Here is a 16596-nt window from a genome sequence, read left to right as displayed (position 1 = left end):
GTATTAAGCGTGGCCAAAACGGCAGCCGCTTGGGCACCACATGCTTGACCAGACATATGAGGACCTCCCATGCAGTCCTTTGGCAACAGCACTTAAAACACCCACATCAAAGAACAAGGTGGACCTCTCCTTGCTCCTCATCAGCTGGGATCTCCAACCCCACTATACCTCCAGTGCTCTCAGAAACATGCACTGAGAGGAATGAAGGTATAGAAAATAGGTGTCTTGCGGCCAATCTGCTAGCGGTGCACCAACATCCGACTTTAGCAGGCAAATTTCCCTACCCCAGTTGCTAAACTGTCGAAAGAAATTTGGTCCCAGCCATCCACATGCTCAGCATCTGAATGCTAGCTTGGCCAAATTGCTAGCACTGCAACTGCTGCCTTTTCAGGTGGTTGACTCTGCTCCCTTTCGTGAATTTGTGGAATGTGTGGTACCTCAGTGGCAGGTTCCCAAACACCATTTCTTTTCACAGAAGGCCATTCTGGCTCTCTACCAGCATGGGGAAGGCAATGTCTTGGTCTCATTGGACAGGGTGGTCAGCAGTAGGGTGCATATTACCGCTGACTCATGGTCCAGCAGACATGGGCAGAGAAGTTACCTTTCTTTCATGGCGCACTGGGTAACTCTGCTGGCAGCTGGGAAGAATGCAGGACAGGGTTCAGTATTATTGGAGCTTGTTCCGCCACCACGCCTCCAAACTGCTAGTAGTGGTGATTCTGCCACAGCTCTCTCCTCCACCCCCATCTCTTCTTCTTCCTCTATGGCCTCTTCCTCTGCAAATTTGTCCTCTGAACCAGTGGTGCTCCGTAGGCATTCAAGGGGCTAGGCAAGCACTCAGGCAAAAAGATGCCATGCGGTGCTTGAGTTGGTCTGCTTAGGGGACAGGAGCCACACTGGGGCAGAGATTCTGGCAGCTCTGCAGGCGCAGGCTCAGAGGTGGTTGACGCCATGCCAGCTTCAGCCAGGAATGGTTGTATGCGACAATGGCACCAACCTCCTCTCCACCCTCCGACAGGGACACTTGACCCATGTTCCCCGTTTGGCTCACCTCCTGAATTTGGTGGTGCAGCGGTTCTTGAGCAGGTACCCGGGCTTACAGCATCTCCTGAGGCAGGCGAGGAAAGTCTGTGGTCATTTCCGCCGGTCATATAATGCCAGTGCTCGGCTAGCTGACATTCAAAGAGAATGCAACCTGCCCAAGAACCGCCTCATTTGTGACATACCCACCAGGTGGAACTCAACGCTGGCAATGCTCATTGATGGCCAGCAAAGGGCCATCAATGAGTACCTGTGTGAGTATGACACCAGGACAGGGTCAGGGGAGCTTGGCTTTTTTTCGCCACATCAGTGGCTACTGATCAAGGATGCATGCACTGTCCTGTCACCATTTGAGGAGGCCACGAGGATGGTGAGCAGTGACAGTGCATGCATCAGTGATACTGTCCCTCTTGTCTTTCTGTTGGAGCACACGCTTCGTGGAATAATGGACAGGGCACTTGAGGCAGAACAGCGAGAGGAAGACAATGATGATGATCATGATGATAACACGCAGCAGCAGTCTTCAAGAGATCGTTTTCAGTCAGGTGGTTGAGGATCATGTGATCCTTAGTGACCCAGAGGACTCAAGATCTAATGCCTCTGCAAACTTACGCTGCATGGCCTCCCTGATCCTGCAAAGCCTGCAAAAGGATTAGTAGTATCAAAGAGAGGGATCATTACTAACTGGCAACCCTTCTTTATTCATGTTACAAGGGTAAGGTTGCAGAACTTATCCAGCCTTCACAGAGGGAGCAGAGGATGAAACATCTTCGGGAGGCATTGCAGAAAGGTTTGTGCAATGCGTTTCCAGAGCCTGGGAGGTTACAATTTCCTGGTACTGGACAACCTGTTGCTGAGGCTTCGTTCAGTCACAGAAAGAGCGGTGGAGAGGGTGGCCGGCTGACCGATGCCTTCAGACGATTTTTTCAGTCCTCAGCGCCAAGGTCTGATTGGTTCCAGCAACCATCGCCAGCATCTGAATTACATGGTGCAGGAATATCTAGGGGCAAGATCAGACTTGGAGACCTTTCCAACAGAACATCCACTGGATTACTGGGTCTTGAGGATAGACCACTGGACAGAGCTTGCTCAATATGCAATTGAGCTACTGGCCTGTCCTGCATCCAGCGTTCTTTCTGAACGCACAGTGCTGCTGGAGGCTTTGTAACCGATCACAGAGTGCGCCTGTCTACAGACTCTGTTGATTGGCTCACGTTCATAAAATGAATCAGTCTTGGATCACCAGCTATCAAGCACCTGATGCTGATGTAACCGATTGATTTTTCTATGGATGTGGGATCCCTTGAAGATTGCATATGCTGAGTGACTCTCCTATTCCTCCTCAATCTTCATGATGATAGCTTCTAAGAATATTTTTGGTTCAGGGCACAACCACCACTAAGGCCCAATTTTTCTGCCCCTGTTTAACAGGGGCGTGTAATTAGAATTCTTGATATATATTGATAATATTTCACAGCAGGGCCCATTCCAGCGCCCACCAAGAGTAACTGTGAGGGCTTACAGTGTTCTGCTACCACCAACACCTAAGGCCCAATTTTCCGCAGTGTGTATAGGGCAGGCCGTATAGTATATACAGGCAGTCCCCTATTTTCAAACATTCGACTTACAAACGTCTCCTACTTACAAATGGAGGGAGACAACAGGAAATGAGAGGAAATCTACCCCTAGGAAGGGAAAATTTTCTCCTGTAAGAGTTAATATGGGAAAAAGGTGTCTCCACTGATGCTTTATCACCAATCCTAGTTTCCCTAATAACCCAAAATTTTCAAAATCCAATTGTCATTGGGACAGAAATTGAGGTGAAATCTTCTGAACAGGGGTACAGACAGTAAAACAAATGGTACAGGGGTTATAACCCTTCCCTATGTTATCCAAAAAGCTTAAAAATAGATTTTTTGGCTGGAGCTACACTTTAAAAATGTACCTGTTCCAAATTACAAACAGGGTCAACTTAAGAACAAACCTACAGTCCCTATCTTGTTTGTAACCCGGGGACCGCCTGTATACTGCTGCTCAGGGCATATAGGGGCATGGGGGCCCCACTCCTTTTTTTTGTAATCTTATTTTAATGACTTTTATTCCTTTAGAAATGTCATTTTGTGCAGGGACTGTTCTAAACACAGGAAAAATGCGCCACTTTACAGGCATACTATAGTCACCCCCACCCCCCCGGCACGATAGTTAAAGGAATATTATACTTTTATTGTTTCACTTTAAGCATTATTAAAATCACTGCCCCCCCCAAAAAAATGGCTTTTTTTGCATTGATACATGGCCCCTGGGGCAGGACCCAGGTCCCCAAACACTTTTTATGACAATAAGTTGCATATTAGCCTTTAAAATTAGCACTTGATTTTTCACGTTCAAGTCCCATAGACTTTAACGGTGTTCGCACAAATTTTTTGCCTGTTTGCATGTTCTGCCGCGAACCGAACAGGGGGGTGTTCGGCTCATCCCTAGACATGACGCTACTTGTATATCAAAACATTGCTGGTTTTACTGTATTAAAAAAAAAAAAAAATCACATCATGAAAGTGATAGCCAACTAGCATTTCAAAGGGAGAAGTCAAGAATGAAAATATAAATAAAACATATTGTAATGAATCTGCATGCTGAATAACACATGTTGCCCCTGGCAAACACATTTTGATATACCCAAATGTAAAAAAAAACAAAAAAAAAAAAAAAAAACTTACAAATGTGTAATGATGCAGCACCAGTGAATATACCAAAAACTCACAACGTATCAATAAATAAGCAGTGTTCAATGTGCCAAACATGAAGTCTCTCTTACATCAAAATTCATATATATTCAAATAAATGGAGATCTTCCACCATCCATCAGATCCTTGTAGTGTAACAAAATTACTGAGTGCCACCACCTTAATGCACTCTCACCAAACAATAAGCTGTTACATGTACAGCCGGCACAGCATGTTTCTCAGACACAAGTCCTCCCCAGGTGTATGCACTTCCACTCTGGAATAACTCCTCTTAGGCAGTAGCTAAAGACAACTCCCAACTGGAAAAGATAAGAGCTCACAAAAGGAGCCAACAGAAAGCCACTGATAGGGTAGTAGTTTAAATACAGGTTTATTGTAGAACAGAGCCAGTTATCCAGATAAAATAATATGACAACATAAAAAAACCCCAACATTAAAAACTCGCTGAAAAAGCCGATGATAACCTGAAAGTATACAGCAGTATGATGTGAGCACTGGGACTCTACTCAGATTAGTTTCATCCAAACGGACATTCTCAAGGGGTGCTGTGCCGGCTGTATTTGTTACAGCTTACAGTTTGGCGAGAGTGCATTTGATTAAGGTAGTGGCACTCTGCGTTTTAATTACACAGTTCTGTAACAAATCTGATCAATGGTGGAAGATCTTCTTTATTTGAATATATATGAATTTTGATTTAAAGTGGTTGTAAAGTCAGAAAGTTTTTTTATCTTGATGCATTCTATGCATCAAGATAAAAAGCCTTCTGTGTGCAGCAGCCTGCCTCATACTTACCTTAGCCCCATGTTGCAGGAGTTTCTTGGCTGCCTGGGGCTCCCCTCCTCATTGGCTCCCGCTGTTGTCAAAGTCAGTCAGCTAATGAGGTGAGAAAGGGGGCGGGGTCAAGCTGCAGCTCCGTGTCTGAATGAACAAAGGGAGCTGTGGCTCGGCTCAGGTGCCCCCATAGCAAGCTACTTGCTGTGGGGGCATTCAACGGGAGGGAGGGGCCAGGAGAGCCAAAGAGGGACCCGAGAAGAGGAGGATCCAGGCTGCTCTGTGTAAAACCACTACACAGAGCAGGCAAGTATAACATGTTTGTTATTTTTAACTTTAAAAAACAAGACTTTAGTATCACTTTAAGAGAGACTTCAAGATTGGCACATTGAACGCTGCTTATTTGATTATTTTTTGTACAATTGTTATATTTACTGGTGCTGCATCATTACACGATATTGTAAATAAATATTAGTAGAAATAATAAATATAAAATATACATCTTTATCTCAGTACAGATTTCCTTTAAAAAGGAGGTTACTGCATAGGCCCAGTTGTGACTGGTTCTTCTCAAGATGATAGAACTGACGTGGTTACTGTGTCGCAGTAACATGGATATAAAAGTGTTGTAATGGAAATTTGTAAGTTTTGTATATAATTTTATTGTATTTTGTATATATTGCACATTGCCTTCACTGTGCAACAGCACTAATAATGTTTTCAGTAAATGTTTACATTCTTTCGAGTCCTGATTAGAATAAGCCTGCCTATGTAACGCCCCTTGTTACCATAAACGTACAATTGTAATATTAATGTGATACCTACGTAATCATGTGCATAAAAACCTTCAATTGCGTCATAATAAAGCAGAACAGTAATTTGGAAAGATGCAGAGCGTATCTTTTGTGTCTGTTCCCTACTGCAGTAGTTATTATTAATTTGGAACCACTAATCAATATGAGGATAGGAGTTGCCTATCATCAATTTAACCGAGTCAGCATGGCGAGCCAGCCAGGAGGGGATTCCAGGTGACCCTGAGTATCCAAAACGAGGAGCTTGAGACGATTCGGGAATTTCTGATAATCAGCCGGCTGAGGTAAGCCTTTTGCTTACATTTGAATTATCAGACTTCCTTGATCGGTAAGGCATTTTCGGGACAAAGGGTACCTATTTTACTCCCCTTAATCGAACTGTATTGATTGGTGGTTATATGTTATGTTGTCCCTGTCTATTGTCCATCGGAGTGTTATAGATAAGAAAGGAAAGAATAGTGCTGTTCACAAGTATATGTAGTACATCTGCTAGATAAAGTAGTTTAGAGGCAAGAGGGTATAGGCACACGTAGAGAAGAGAGAAGACTGGCCAGTCATTATGGGCATTGAATTAAGTAAGGGAATGAAGGGTAAGAGACCCTCAAAAATGCCCAGCGCAAGAGGAGAGCTATATGTGAACCGAAGGTGCGGTTCCGCCTATACTGAGCCCCTAGATTAATGGTTAAAGTGGACAGTGATCCACATTGCGTAACTGGGTTACCAAAGTCCACAGGGACTAAGAATCATGCAGAGTAAACAGCTAGAGGAACAGCTATCTATGTGAGCAGGATGGATCAAGGGTGACATTAACACTAGACAGAAAGGGACATTTTCATGTTAAGTTGTGGGATGAATTTGGGGTCAGGCACTACAACTATTAGAGTCAGAAACAGAGAAATGAGAGGTAAAACAGAATACTTTATATGTTGTCAGAGAGGGAAGATGGGATGAGTACTCTGGCTGCCCGTCTGATCATAGAAGCTAGATATAAAAGATATCTGAACAAAATAAGGAAAGCAGAATTTAGGCAGGTAAATATTAAAGAGTTAAAAGAATGTGAGAGAATGATATGCATGTGTTGTGTACAAATGGGAAAATGTAAGCGATTTTAGAGAGATATTGGTGTATGTGTGTGCGAATGCTGGGACCTTTAGTTCTATTGCTTGTGTGTGTCATGTACGCAGATGTGACCCCCTCCTTTGTGCTCTCCTGAAAGAATGTCCCTGAGAAGTCAGTGATAAGCTGGAAGGACACCATGCCAATTCCAGTTTTTTAGACAAAACATGTTCCGGGTTAACGAATCTAATGGTAAACAATGTGATCACAATTATTTTGAATCTGTTTTCCAAACATGGTAAAATGAAGGTTACATTTAACCGTGTATTGCACACATTGAATATCCTTTGATAGTGGAAACACTGCATGTAAAAAAGGGAAATTAAGTAAAATTAAGTAATAATGAGTATTCATTTCTAATATGAGTTTAACAATTTTATTAATAATATAGATATATTAAAACTGGTTTAGACAACCTTTGGTTGGAAATGAAATTCAGGTTAATGGGGAAATTTGTAATGAATGAGATTAGTTTAGATTAAGATAACAATTTTGTAATTTTACATTTATACAATAAGCCCTTATTGAGAGAAAAAAAAGATTAAGATGAGGTTGTTATTTGGAATAAAGCTGCCATAATATTTAACAAAGCCAAGATGGATGGAATACATAAGAAGTTCTTCTACAAAAATGAAATTTTAAGGTTTTTGATAATAACTTGATGTGCGGTCCATGATGTAAGAGTAATAATAAATAAAATTTAAATATAACAGACCCATCACATCAAGTCCACACACCCTGTTAGGATAGATGCCACCTGCAGCCAGTTGTTTTATAGTTTTTGATGCTTTCTGGTCCATCATACAGATTGTTGATCCTTTTGTTTTATTTATTTTTATTTTTGAAATCCAAAGCAGAATGTGTGGATTGCGAAATGATGTGCCCCTTTTTCTTGTAAGTACAGTGGTATAAGCAGAAGAATATTTTGGATTTATGGGCATCTCTAAATGACCGCAGGGTATTGTTATCATTTATTATAATATTGCCAGGAAGAAGTTGTCTTTTGAAACATGAAACTGGAGTTCTTACACAAATAGCATGATAGAAAACAAGCCATTGTAATATATTTATGGAAGCTGGACCCAGTAATGAAGGGTTCATCCAGATATATCAGAGCTGTAGCTTTTATGCAAAGGTGCTATTAGACAAAGTTAGATATTGTTTCGGTCAAACATTTAATTTTTAATGGTCCGACATTCTGTGCAGCAAATATACAGATAACTAAATGTTTGTCTAATGAAAGGTTTAAAATATGAGTTTGTTTATGTACATATCTAACAATGAAAAATGCGTACATTTGAATCCAGCCACCTTATTGCCTCTATTGGAGGAGGCTGGAGACAAAGGAAGACACGTGTGTTAAATTGATGTAGAAATCAGCTGCTGTGAGCCCAGTGCGGGACACACTCCCTGAAGACCCAGATATTAAATTTTTTGTAGATTTGAGTATGCAGTTTATCACCCAGAAGGATACTCTGTATTCAAAGTCATTGGATCCTTTTTCCCCAGCTCAAGAAGCAGAGCCCCATGTTTTAGCAAAGCCTGTGAGCTATAAAAAGAGTGTATATTTATATAGATAGTCGAGATATAGAGAGCTTTTGGTTCCATTTGAAGGGCCAGAAGTTTGTTTTTACTTCGGCAGGTAAACCAATCAAGCATGCCAAGTTAATTTGATTGGCTGTTTTCAGCCTTCCAGGTTCTTGCTGAGGTAGCCATATTAACTTTTACACATGGAAGCAGACCAGGATGCACTAAGGATGCTGCATTTACAGCCCCGGACACTTTATGGGTCTGTGCAACTCACAGATTCCACCCTAGTTCTGGCCCAGTATAGCTGGGATTAATAATTCAACTTTAAGGACCCCAGGACGAGAAGAACAAGTGGTCCACAGGGGCCAACTTCTTATGAAACAGGACTTTGGAAAAGGTGATCATTTATGTCTGCCAGCCACTCTTTTCCCTTCAGCTTGACACATGGACCGTGTCATCAGTCACAAGCAGTTATGGCTGCCTTAGTAAATGAGCGTGGGATAGAGCCAGGGTTCTCCACAATTGTTTTTATAACATACCACTTCTTGTTTTACCTGTTACCAAAGGTGTTACCAAAAGCTGAACATCCCTCCCAGAGATTACAAAAAGATATATCCAGATGCCCAAGTTAGGATCTTACGAGTATGCATTTTGTCTGTATGGACATGTTTTTTGGATGTCCAGTGGCAAATGCTACTGCAAAGGCCCCAGTAAAAAGTGTTATCAGAAGTAGTTTGTAAATATAGAGTACAGAGAGTAACAGAGGAAATCATTTTTTATAGGAGAGTCCTTAATAGAAGTTTTGAGGTTTTATTTTTACACCCCTTACTGTCTACAATGTAGCAGACAAAGTAGAGTAAGAAACTAGAAAACTTTTGCCTGAATGTTTTCTTATATTTTATTAAGCCCCTAAGGGGGATGTTGGACTCTCTCCCTATGGGATTTGGTTTGGGAGTGTGTTACTCACTTGCATATATTTTGTCTCAGCAGCTGAAGTCCTCCATTTGGATCTCACAGAGAAAGTTGCTGATCTTTTAAGGTTTTTTGACAAACTCATTTATGTGTTTTCTCCCCAATTCCAGATCCTAAAAGTTTGGAAGGATCTAAAACTAAAGCCAGGTGACTTGTGGATTGTTAAGAGACATTTATATATAAGGAAATGTTTGGAGACTCAATACAGCATCTATTTCATGTACAGTTTTTGCAAAACTTGAAGGAAAAGTCACCTGGATCCACACCTGACACTGCAAAAATGACTAAATTAAAGAAATCTCTGTTTAATTTGTTTCCCTCTTGTGATCACAGTCTAGGGTACTTTTTGATTCAATTACTTTAATTGTAAGGGATATATATATATATTTGAAAAGTAGTTCAGCCATGTTGAAGTCATATTTGTCTTTTGTACGTCTTCCATTTTATGTAGAATTGTCTGTGTTTACATATGCTGATAAGTCAGCATGTCCACAATTAAGCTAGAAGGCCATTCTGGCCACAGGAGTGTACAGCCAGTACTCTGTAAATATGTCTTATCAATCATTTGTTTTTCACAATGAAAAGTCATTTTGTAATGAAAAAGTTGCTCAGCTATTATTTTCTCCACAATGGAGTTTTTTTGCCTCTTTGGCCAGGACTACCTCCACCTAAGCGCGTGGAGGTTCCAGGTTAAAGGTGATAGCAGGTACTGTATGGTTAGTGATCAAAATATTGATCAAAAGAGGGGAGACTGTAATGGAAATTTGTAAGTTCTGTATATAATTTTATTGTATTTTGTATGTATTGCACACTGCCTTCACTGTGCAACAGCACTAATAATGTTTTCAGTAAATGTTTACATTCTTTCGAGTCCTGATTAGAATAAGCCTGCCTATGTAACACCCCTTGTTACCATAAACGTACAATTGTAATATTAATGTGATACCTACGTAATCATGTGCATAAAAACCTTCAATTGCGTCATAATAAAGCAGAACAGTAATTTGGAAAGATGCAGAGCGTATCTTTTGTGTCTGTTCCCTACTGCAGTAGTAATTATTAATTTGGAACCACTAATCAATATGAGGATAGGAGTTGCCTATCATCAATTTAACCGAGTCAGTGTGTAGACAATTAGCGTCATGTAAGGGCAGCATTTTAGACGGTGGCAAAGGGACATGTATAATAAATAATTCTAAATGTATATAAAATACTATGATGGCAAAAATGTGTGTGTGTCAAAATACATTTTATTTATTGTTATTATTTGTGTCCAAAAGGAAGCCTAATTCCACTACGAAACATGGTGCATTATTGTGTGATTAGAAGCCGATTGGCTACCCTGCATAGCTACACCAGATTCTGAGTGCACCAGTTTTAGTAAAAAAAAAAAAAAAAAAAAAAAAAAAAAAAAAAGGGGGAATGCACTGCCTACCACAGGATGGTGCACTGTAATAGCCAATCTTACTGGGCAGGTACAAAGGGCTCCATCTTGTGGAAGGCATCACACTCACTGTGTTCACATGCATTTAATTTTCAATTAATCACAGAATAAAAACAAAAAAACAAACAACTGAAAAATTACCAGCCTTGATTAGACTGACTTTTCTTTAGGCTAGGTTCACATCTAAGTGGGTGCTAGAAGGTGTGTAATTGCACACCTTCCTGCACTAGCAGAGGGAAAAAAAAAAAAAAAAACCCACACTACTGCTTAGGAGATACGCTGAGGTACACTACAGAGGAAACCCTCAATCGACGCACGTTTCATGCACCCCATTCAAATCGCACCCCCCCTTGCAATCTGCAGTGGGTGTCAGTGCCCTCTTAACAACACCCCAAACAAAGGTTGCAAAACACAGTTTGCCTGCAGCAGATCGCATTCACAAAACGACCATGCAAACTGGTTGCAGTGAGGTTCCAAAATTGGTGCATACATGACTTTGGTGCGATTCGAGCCCATTCAAAATGAACAATCAACACAGTAAGCCTGATTTCACACTATAGTTTTCATGTAAATCGCACCGGAACTGCACCACATTCCTGTGCAATTCACATTCGATTCTGTGTGGTGTGATTTGATCCCATTTTGAATGGCCTGAATCGCACCAAAGAAGTGCAAGCACCTTTTTTGAAAACCAACCATGCAATCTGATTCAGACAAACACTGCATTTGCGACCTTCTTTTGGGGAGTTGTTAACTTTGATTTGAAACCTGCAGCAGATTAAAAACAGTGTGATTGCAATGCAGTGCGGGAAACGCACAGGGATCGCAGGGTGTCCTGTACCACATATGTATGAACCAGGGGTAAAACAGGGACAAGGCATGCCACTGAGGGCAGCAGAAAGTCCAATCTGGCTCTGGCATTGGCAGACATGTGGTGCTCACCGGCTTACTGATTCAGCAGTTGACACCACAACAAGCTTGCCAGTGCCAACCTGGACTGTCAGTAACACAAACAATAGAAAACTCAGCTTACCCTTAGTCAACTGTCAGTAAGACAAGCAATGCAAAATTTAGCCCAGCCAGCCTCAATCACATCACATCACTTTTCCAGTTGCCACACAGAATCACAGACAGTCTCTCACTGACTCACGATTACCTAGTATGAACAGCAGAATGCCAGCAGCAGCACAGTGGTAAGTCTGAGGACACTCTCAGACTAGGCCAGAAGAGAAAAAGGGACATACCTGGACAGGACAGCAGCAGTTCATCCATGTGGTGGGCCGGTGGCTACACAGCACTTTACAAGCACTCTGCGCTCCAGGGCTTCCAAGCCCAAGGTGGGAGTGGCACTGCAAGCCAACGGGAATACATGATGTGCAGTGGGTAGGACTACACCCCTCATCGGCTCCCACTGTGCTGCCTGGTGATAGATCTGTCAGTCTTCATCCCGAGCCCGATAGACCGGCCTGGCAGTGTACCACAACATGCATGTGGGTATGCCTAATGATCTATTACACTTGCTGCAGCGGCATTATTACACTCTGTGTGCCAGTGCTGCCTGTCGCTGGTGCCATGTCCGGCTGCAGAGCAGGGACACCATGCATTTCATGTTGGCCCTTAGGGGGTTTGTACACACCCCTGACCCCTCAGTTTCTTATTCATTGCAGAAGGGATGAGACATTGTAAAAGTTTTATAAAAGAACATTATGCTTAAAAAAAAAAAAAAAAAAAAAAAAAAAAAAAAGGAAATATTCATCATACTAAAAAACAAAGCAAGACATAAAAAATAAACACCGGACCAGGTAAAAGCCTTTAAGGTTTAATACAATGCTGCAGGAAAATCAGTGATTCCACAGAACTCAAGAGCAAGAATACTTTGTCAACTCTCTCAAATTGTTCCATTGTTGTTCAAAGATCATAAAATTACATTTGAGGATCTGCAAGAAAGAGAAAAAGCTTGAAATGCAGATAAAGAAACAAAAAACAAAAAACCACATGTAGCACAAACCCCAGACATGGCTGTACTGATGGGGGGGGGGGGGGGGGGTCGCAATCTGTACTCTGGGGATATGGTACTGGGAAATTTTACCCGGAGAAGGGAATCTTTTTTTTAGTTGTATTCTGTGCATTACACACTCCTGAGCCCTGCACTATAGATACTATGTGGCTTTATACGACATACTCCTGATCACTACACTCTTAAAAGAAAAAAGTGTGGGGATGAAAAAAAAAAAACAAAAAAAAAACAAACCAACATGCTCACCAAGATGGCTGCAGCATCGATTCAGTGCAGGTTCTCTCTCATTTTTAATTGCCACTTTTTTTTTTTTTTTTAACATTCAGCTGTCAGCAGGGATTCTACCGACAGCTGATGAGTTATCCACTGACGGCTTCCCGGCCCACTCCTTAGCAGCCAGCTCAATGCGGTGAATTATGGCATTAACTAAATGTAGTAATTACCGCTAAAAGCGAACAAATACTGCATTCAGTATTTTTAACACGGTATTATACACCATTTTTATGAGCCGTTATTTAACTTTTAAAGAATTGACCCCTTTGTCATTTTTATAATCTTCTGCTTCCTGTTTGTGTTTTTTTCAATTAAAAGAAAGAAAGACTTTGGACGCTGCCTAACTGCTAAAATAAGATACAGGGAGCCCATTGTTTTTCTAGTGAGTTAGCTAACTGATCAACATACATTGTAGGAAGGGGCAGTAAAACCCAACCACTGCAGTACAGCAAGGTGGAATTCAGAGTCTACAAATGTAACAAACAAATATTGCTACCACCTGGGGCATAGAATTACAAATTATGCATAGAAACAATGTTATTTCAAAAGATTAGACAAATATTGCCAAGAATATTTACACAAGCTAATTTATGTGTACATTTTTATCAAAAACCTGAAAATTATGTAAAAAAAAAAAAAAAAAAAAAAAAAAAAAAAAAAGGGGAAGAAGAAGACTTTTCCAGAGACATATTTCAAACCATAAACTTTGTAATAGCACTTGTCTCCTAGCCCGAGGCCCCGCTGTCATTGCAGCCACACAGGCTACCAACAGTAGACATGTGGCAGAAACTTTTGTTTTGTTTCATTTAAATGATTTAGTTAAACTTGTTAAGATGTTTAATTAGTTTTCAGAATACGTTTAATTTAGTTTTGTTTATTTGTTTTTTAATTCAATTTGAATTTTCCCAATTCGGTCGAACTGAATTCGACTGAATTAGGACAATTCGAATTAGCATTCCAATTAAAAAAAAAAATTCTATTCGAAATATAAATCTCAGAACATGGTTATATTCTCACCTATTGTTTTTTACATGCTATTCTTTTCTATGCTTTTTTCTATTCTAATCTATTCAAATTCCAATTTATTTTATTCGAATTTCAGAAGATGGTTATATTCTATTTTTTTTTTATTCTATTCTTTTCTATTCTATTTTTTTCTATTCAAACTCAAATCTATTCTATTTGAAATTCGGAAGATGGTTATAATCTTTCAAATATTATTCCATTTTATTTTTATTTTCTATTCTGTTCGGCTTTATATTATTCCATTTCCAAATAACAAAAAAATTGGTCCGAATTTCAATTCGGAACAATATAAAACCACACGTATCTAACCAACAGTGCTGCGGTCTCCCTTCTCCCCTGCCATGATGGGACCGTGGCTGTCCAGAGAGTGGTGGAGAAGGACATTGACAATTGTTGCAGCCTCAACCCCAGGAAGCCCTGCCCACTTTTACCTGGAATTTGAGAATATATTTTTCACTCTTTGTTATATTGCAGCCATTTGCTAAAATCATTTAAGTTCATTTTTTTCTACATTAATGTACACACAGCACCCCATATTGACAGAAAAACACAGAATTGTTGACATTTTTGCATATTAAAGAAAAACTGAAACATCACATGGTCCTAAGTATTCAGACCCTTTGCTGTGACATTCATATTTAACAAAGGTGCTGTCCATTTCTTCTGATCATCCTTGAGATGGTTCTACACCTTCATTTGAGTCCAGCTGTGTTTGATTATACTGATTGGACTTGATTAGGAAAGCCACACACCTGTCTATACAAGACCTTACAGCTCACAGTGCATGTCAGAGCAAATGAGAATCATGAGGTCAAAAGGAACTGCCTGAAGAGCTCAGAGACAGAATTGTGGCAAGGTACAGATCTGGCCAAGGTTACAAAAAAATTTCTGCTGCACTTAAGGTTCCTAAGAGCACAGTGGCCTCCATAATCCTTAAATGGAAGACGTTTGGGACGACCAGAACCCTTCCTAGAACTGGTCGTCCGGCCAAACTGAGCTATCGGGGGAGAAGAGCCTTGGTGAGAGAGGTAAAGAAGAACCCACAGATCACTGTGGCTGAGCTCCAGAGATGCAGTCGGGAGATGGGAGAAAGTTGTAGAAAGTCAACCATCACTGCAGCCCTCCACCAGTCGGGGCTTTATGGCAGAGTGGCCCGACGGAAGCCTCTCCTCAGTGCAAGACACATGAGAGCCCGCATGGAGTTTGCTAAAAAAACACCTGAAGGACTCCAAGATGGGGAGAAATAAGATTCTTTGGTCTGATGAAACCAAGATAGAACTGTTTGGCCTTAATTCTAAGCGGTATGTGTGGAAAAAAACAGGCACTGCTCATCACCTGTCCAATACAGTCCCAACAGTGAAGCATGGTGGTGGCAGAGTCATGCTGTGGGGGTGTTTTTCAGCTGCAGGGACAGGACGACTGGTTGCAATCGAGGGAAAGATGAATGCGGCCAAGTACAGGGATATCCTGGACAAAAACCTTCTCCAGAGTGCTCAGAACCTAAGACAATGACCCTAAGCACACAGCTAAAATAACGAAGGAGTGGCTTCACAACAGCTTTGTGACTGTTCTTGAATGGCCCAACTAAAACCCTGACTTAAACCTAATTGAGCATCTCTGGAGAGACCTAAAAATGGCTGTCCACCAATGTTTACCATCCAACCTGACAGAACTGGAGAGGATCTGCAAGGAGGAATGACAGAGGATCCCCAAATCCAGGTGTGAAAAACTTGTTGCATCTTTCCCAAAAAGACTCATGGCTGTATTAGATCAAAAGGGTGCTTCTTAGGACCATGTGATACTTCAGTTTTTCTTTTTTAATAAATCTGCAAAAATCTCAACAATTTTGTGTTTTTCTGTCAATATGGGGTGCTGTGTGTACATTAATGAGGAAAAAAAATGAACCTAAAACCACTTCAATACCTATTCTGGCACTTCTCTCCTTCATGTAAAATCATCATTTTTTTGCTAGAAAATAACTCAGAACCCCCAAACATTATATATCTTTATCTATATATCCTTATCTCTCTATCTCTCTCTCTCTCTCTATCCCTCTCTTCTCCCACCATCCCTCTTTCATCTCAGACTCTAACCACACCCCTTTAAGCCATGCCCGATATTTAGTTTAGACCACGCCCCCTTTAATGGGCGCCACATGTTTCCACCCCACTACACCACGCCCACAAATTAATTCCCCGCCCCCTAATTATAAGACCCCCACCTACAGATAAAAAAAATTGTCCCTATAAATTTTTTGAGAGTGTTGGAAACTATGCTATCCTACAGGCAAAAATTTACAAACTGTGCTGGAGCAGAAATGGCAATGACAGACAGGGCACCAGTCTATAGCCCTATATTATACATGGGAATGGGTTACTGCCGTTCAGTCACATATATGTTACTGGCAGACATACAGCCCTGTCACTACAGGAACAGAAGGCTAGTACGATATAAGAGGTGGAGGGGCCATGCTTTTGCATAAATACATTAAATATGCCTATTCATTACCCTTTCGGTGACTGGGGAAGAATGTGAAAATACCTTGTTTCCTTTTGGCTCGTTCGGATGACAGGCTTGGGCATCCACGTTTTCGGAAAAATTTTTTCTGCAATCAGTTTCCCCAATCTCCACTGTCACGTTGAAATTTTCTCCTGCAACAACCTATGGCAAAAGAAGTACATAGTACTTACAGAATATAAACAGGACAGTAAGACAACATATGAATACTGATAAATGAAGAGGATGAGCTGCAAACATACACCTTTTCTGTAAATATTGTAAATAATAAACACACTCACACAATTACCAACTGGCTACATTTGCAGCTGATACATACCAGAAACCATGGGG

General features: G+C 40.9%; 1 protein-coding gene across 3 annotated transcripts in view; it reads right to left on the bottom strand.

Annotated features, from left to right (window-relative positions):
* Nucleotides 1–12228: 12228 nt before the first annotated feature.
* Nucleotides 12229–16596, bottom strand: part of LOC141140590 (cystatin-like) — a 49966-nt gene continuing 45598 nt past the window's right edge. For all 3 annotated transcript variants that reach the window (XM_073627957.1, XM_073627956.1, XM_073627955.1), the window contains 2 exons: nt 16288–16407; nt 12229–12367 (listed from right to left, as the gene is read on the bottom strand). In XM_073627957.1, the coding sequence (XP_073484058.1) occupies nt 12290–12367; nt 16288–16407 (198 nt within the window). In that variant the 3' untranslated portion in view covers nt 12229–12289. The remainder of the gene's footprint in view (nt 12368–16287; nt 16408–16596) is intronic.

The sequence above is a fragment of the Aquarana catesbeiana genome, linkage group LG04 (genome assembly GCF_042186555.1).
Source record: "Aquarana catesbeiana isolate 2022-GZ linkage group LG04, ASM4218655v1, whole genome shotgun sequence".
In the NCBI taxonomy this organism is placed as follows: Eukaryota; Metazoa; Chordata; class Amphibia; order Anura; family Ranidae; genus Aquarana; species Aquarana catesbeiana.
This window is presented reverse-complemented; position numbering and strand designations above follow the sequence as displayed.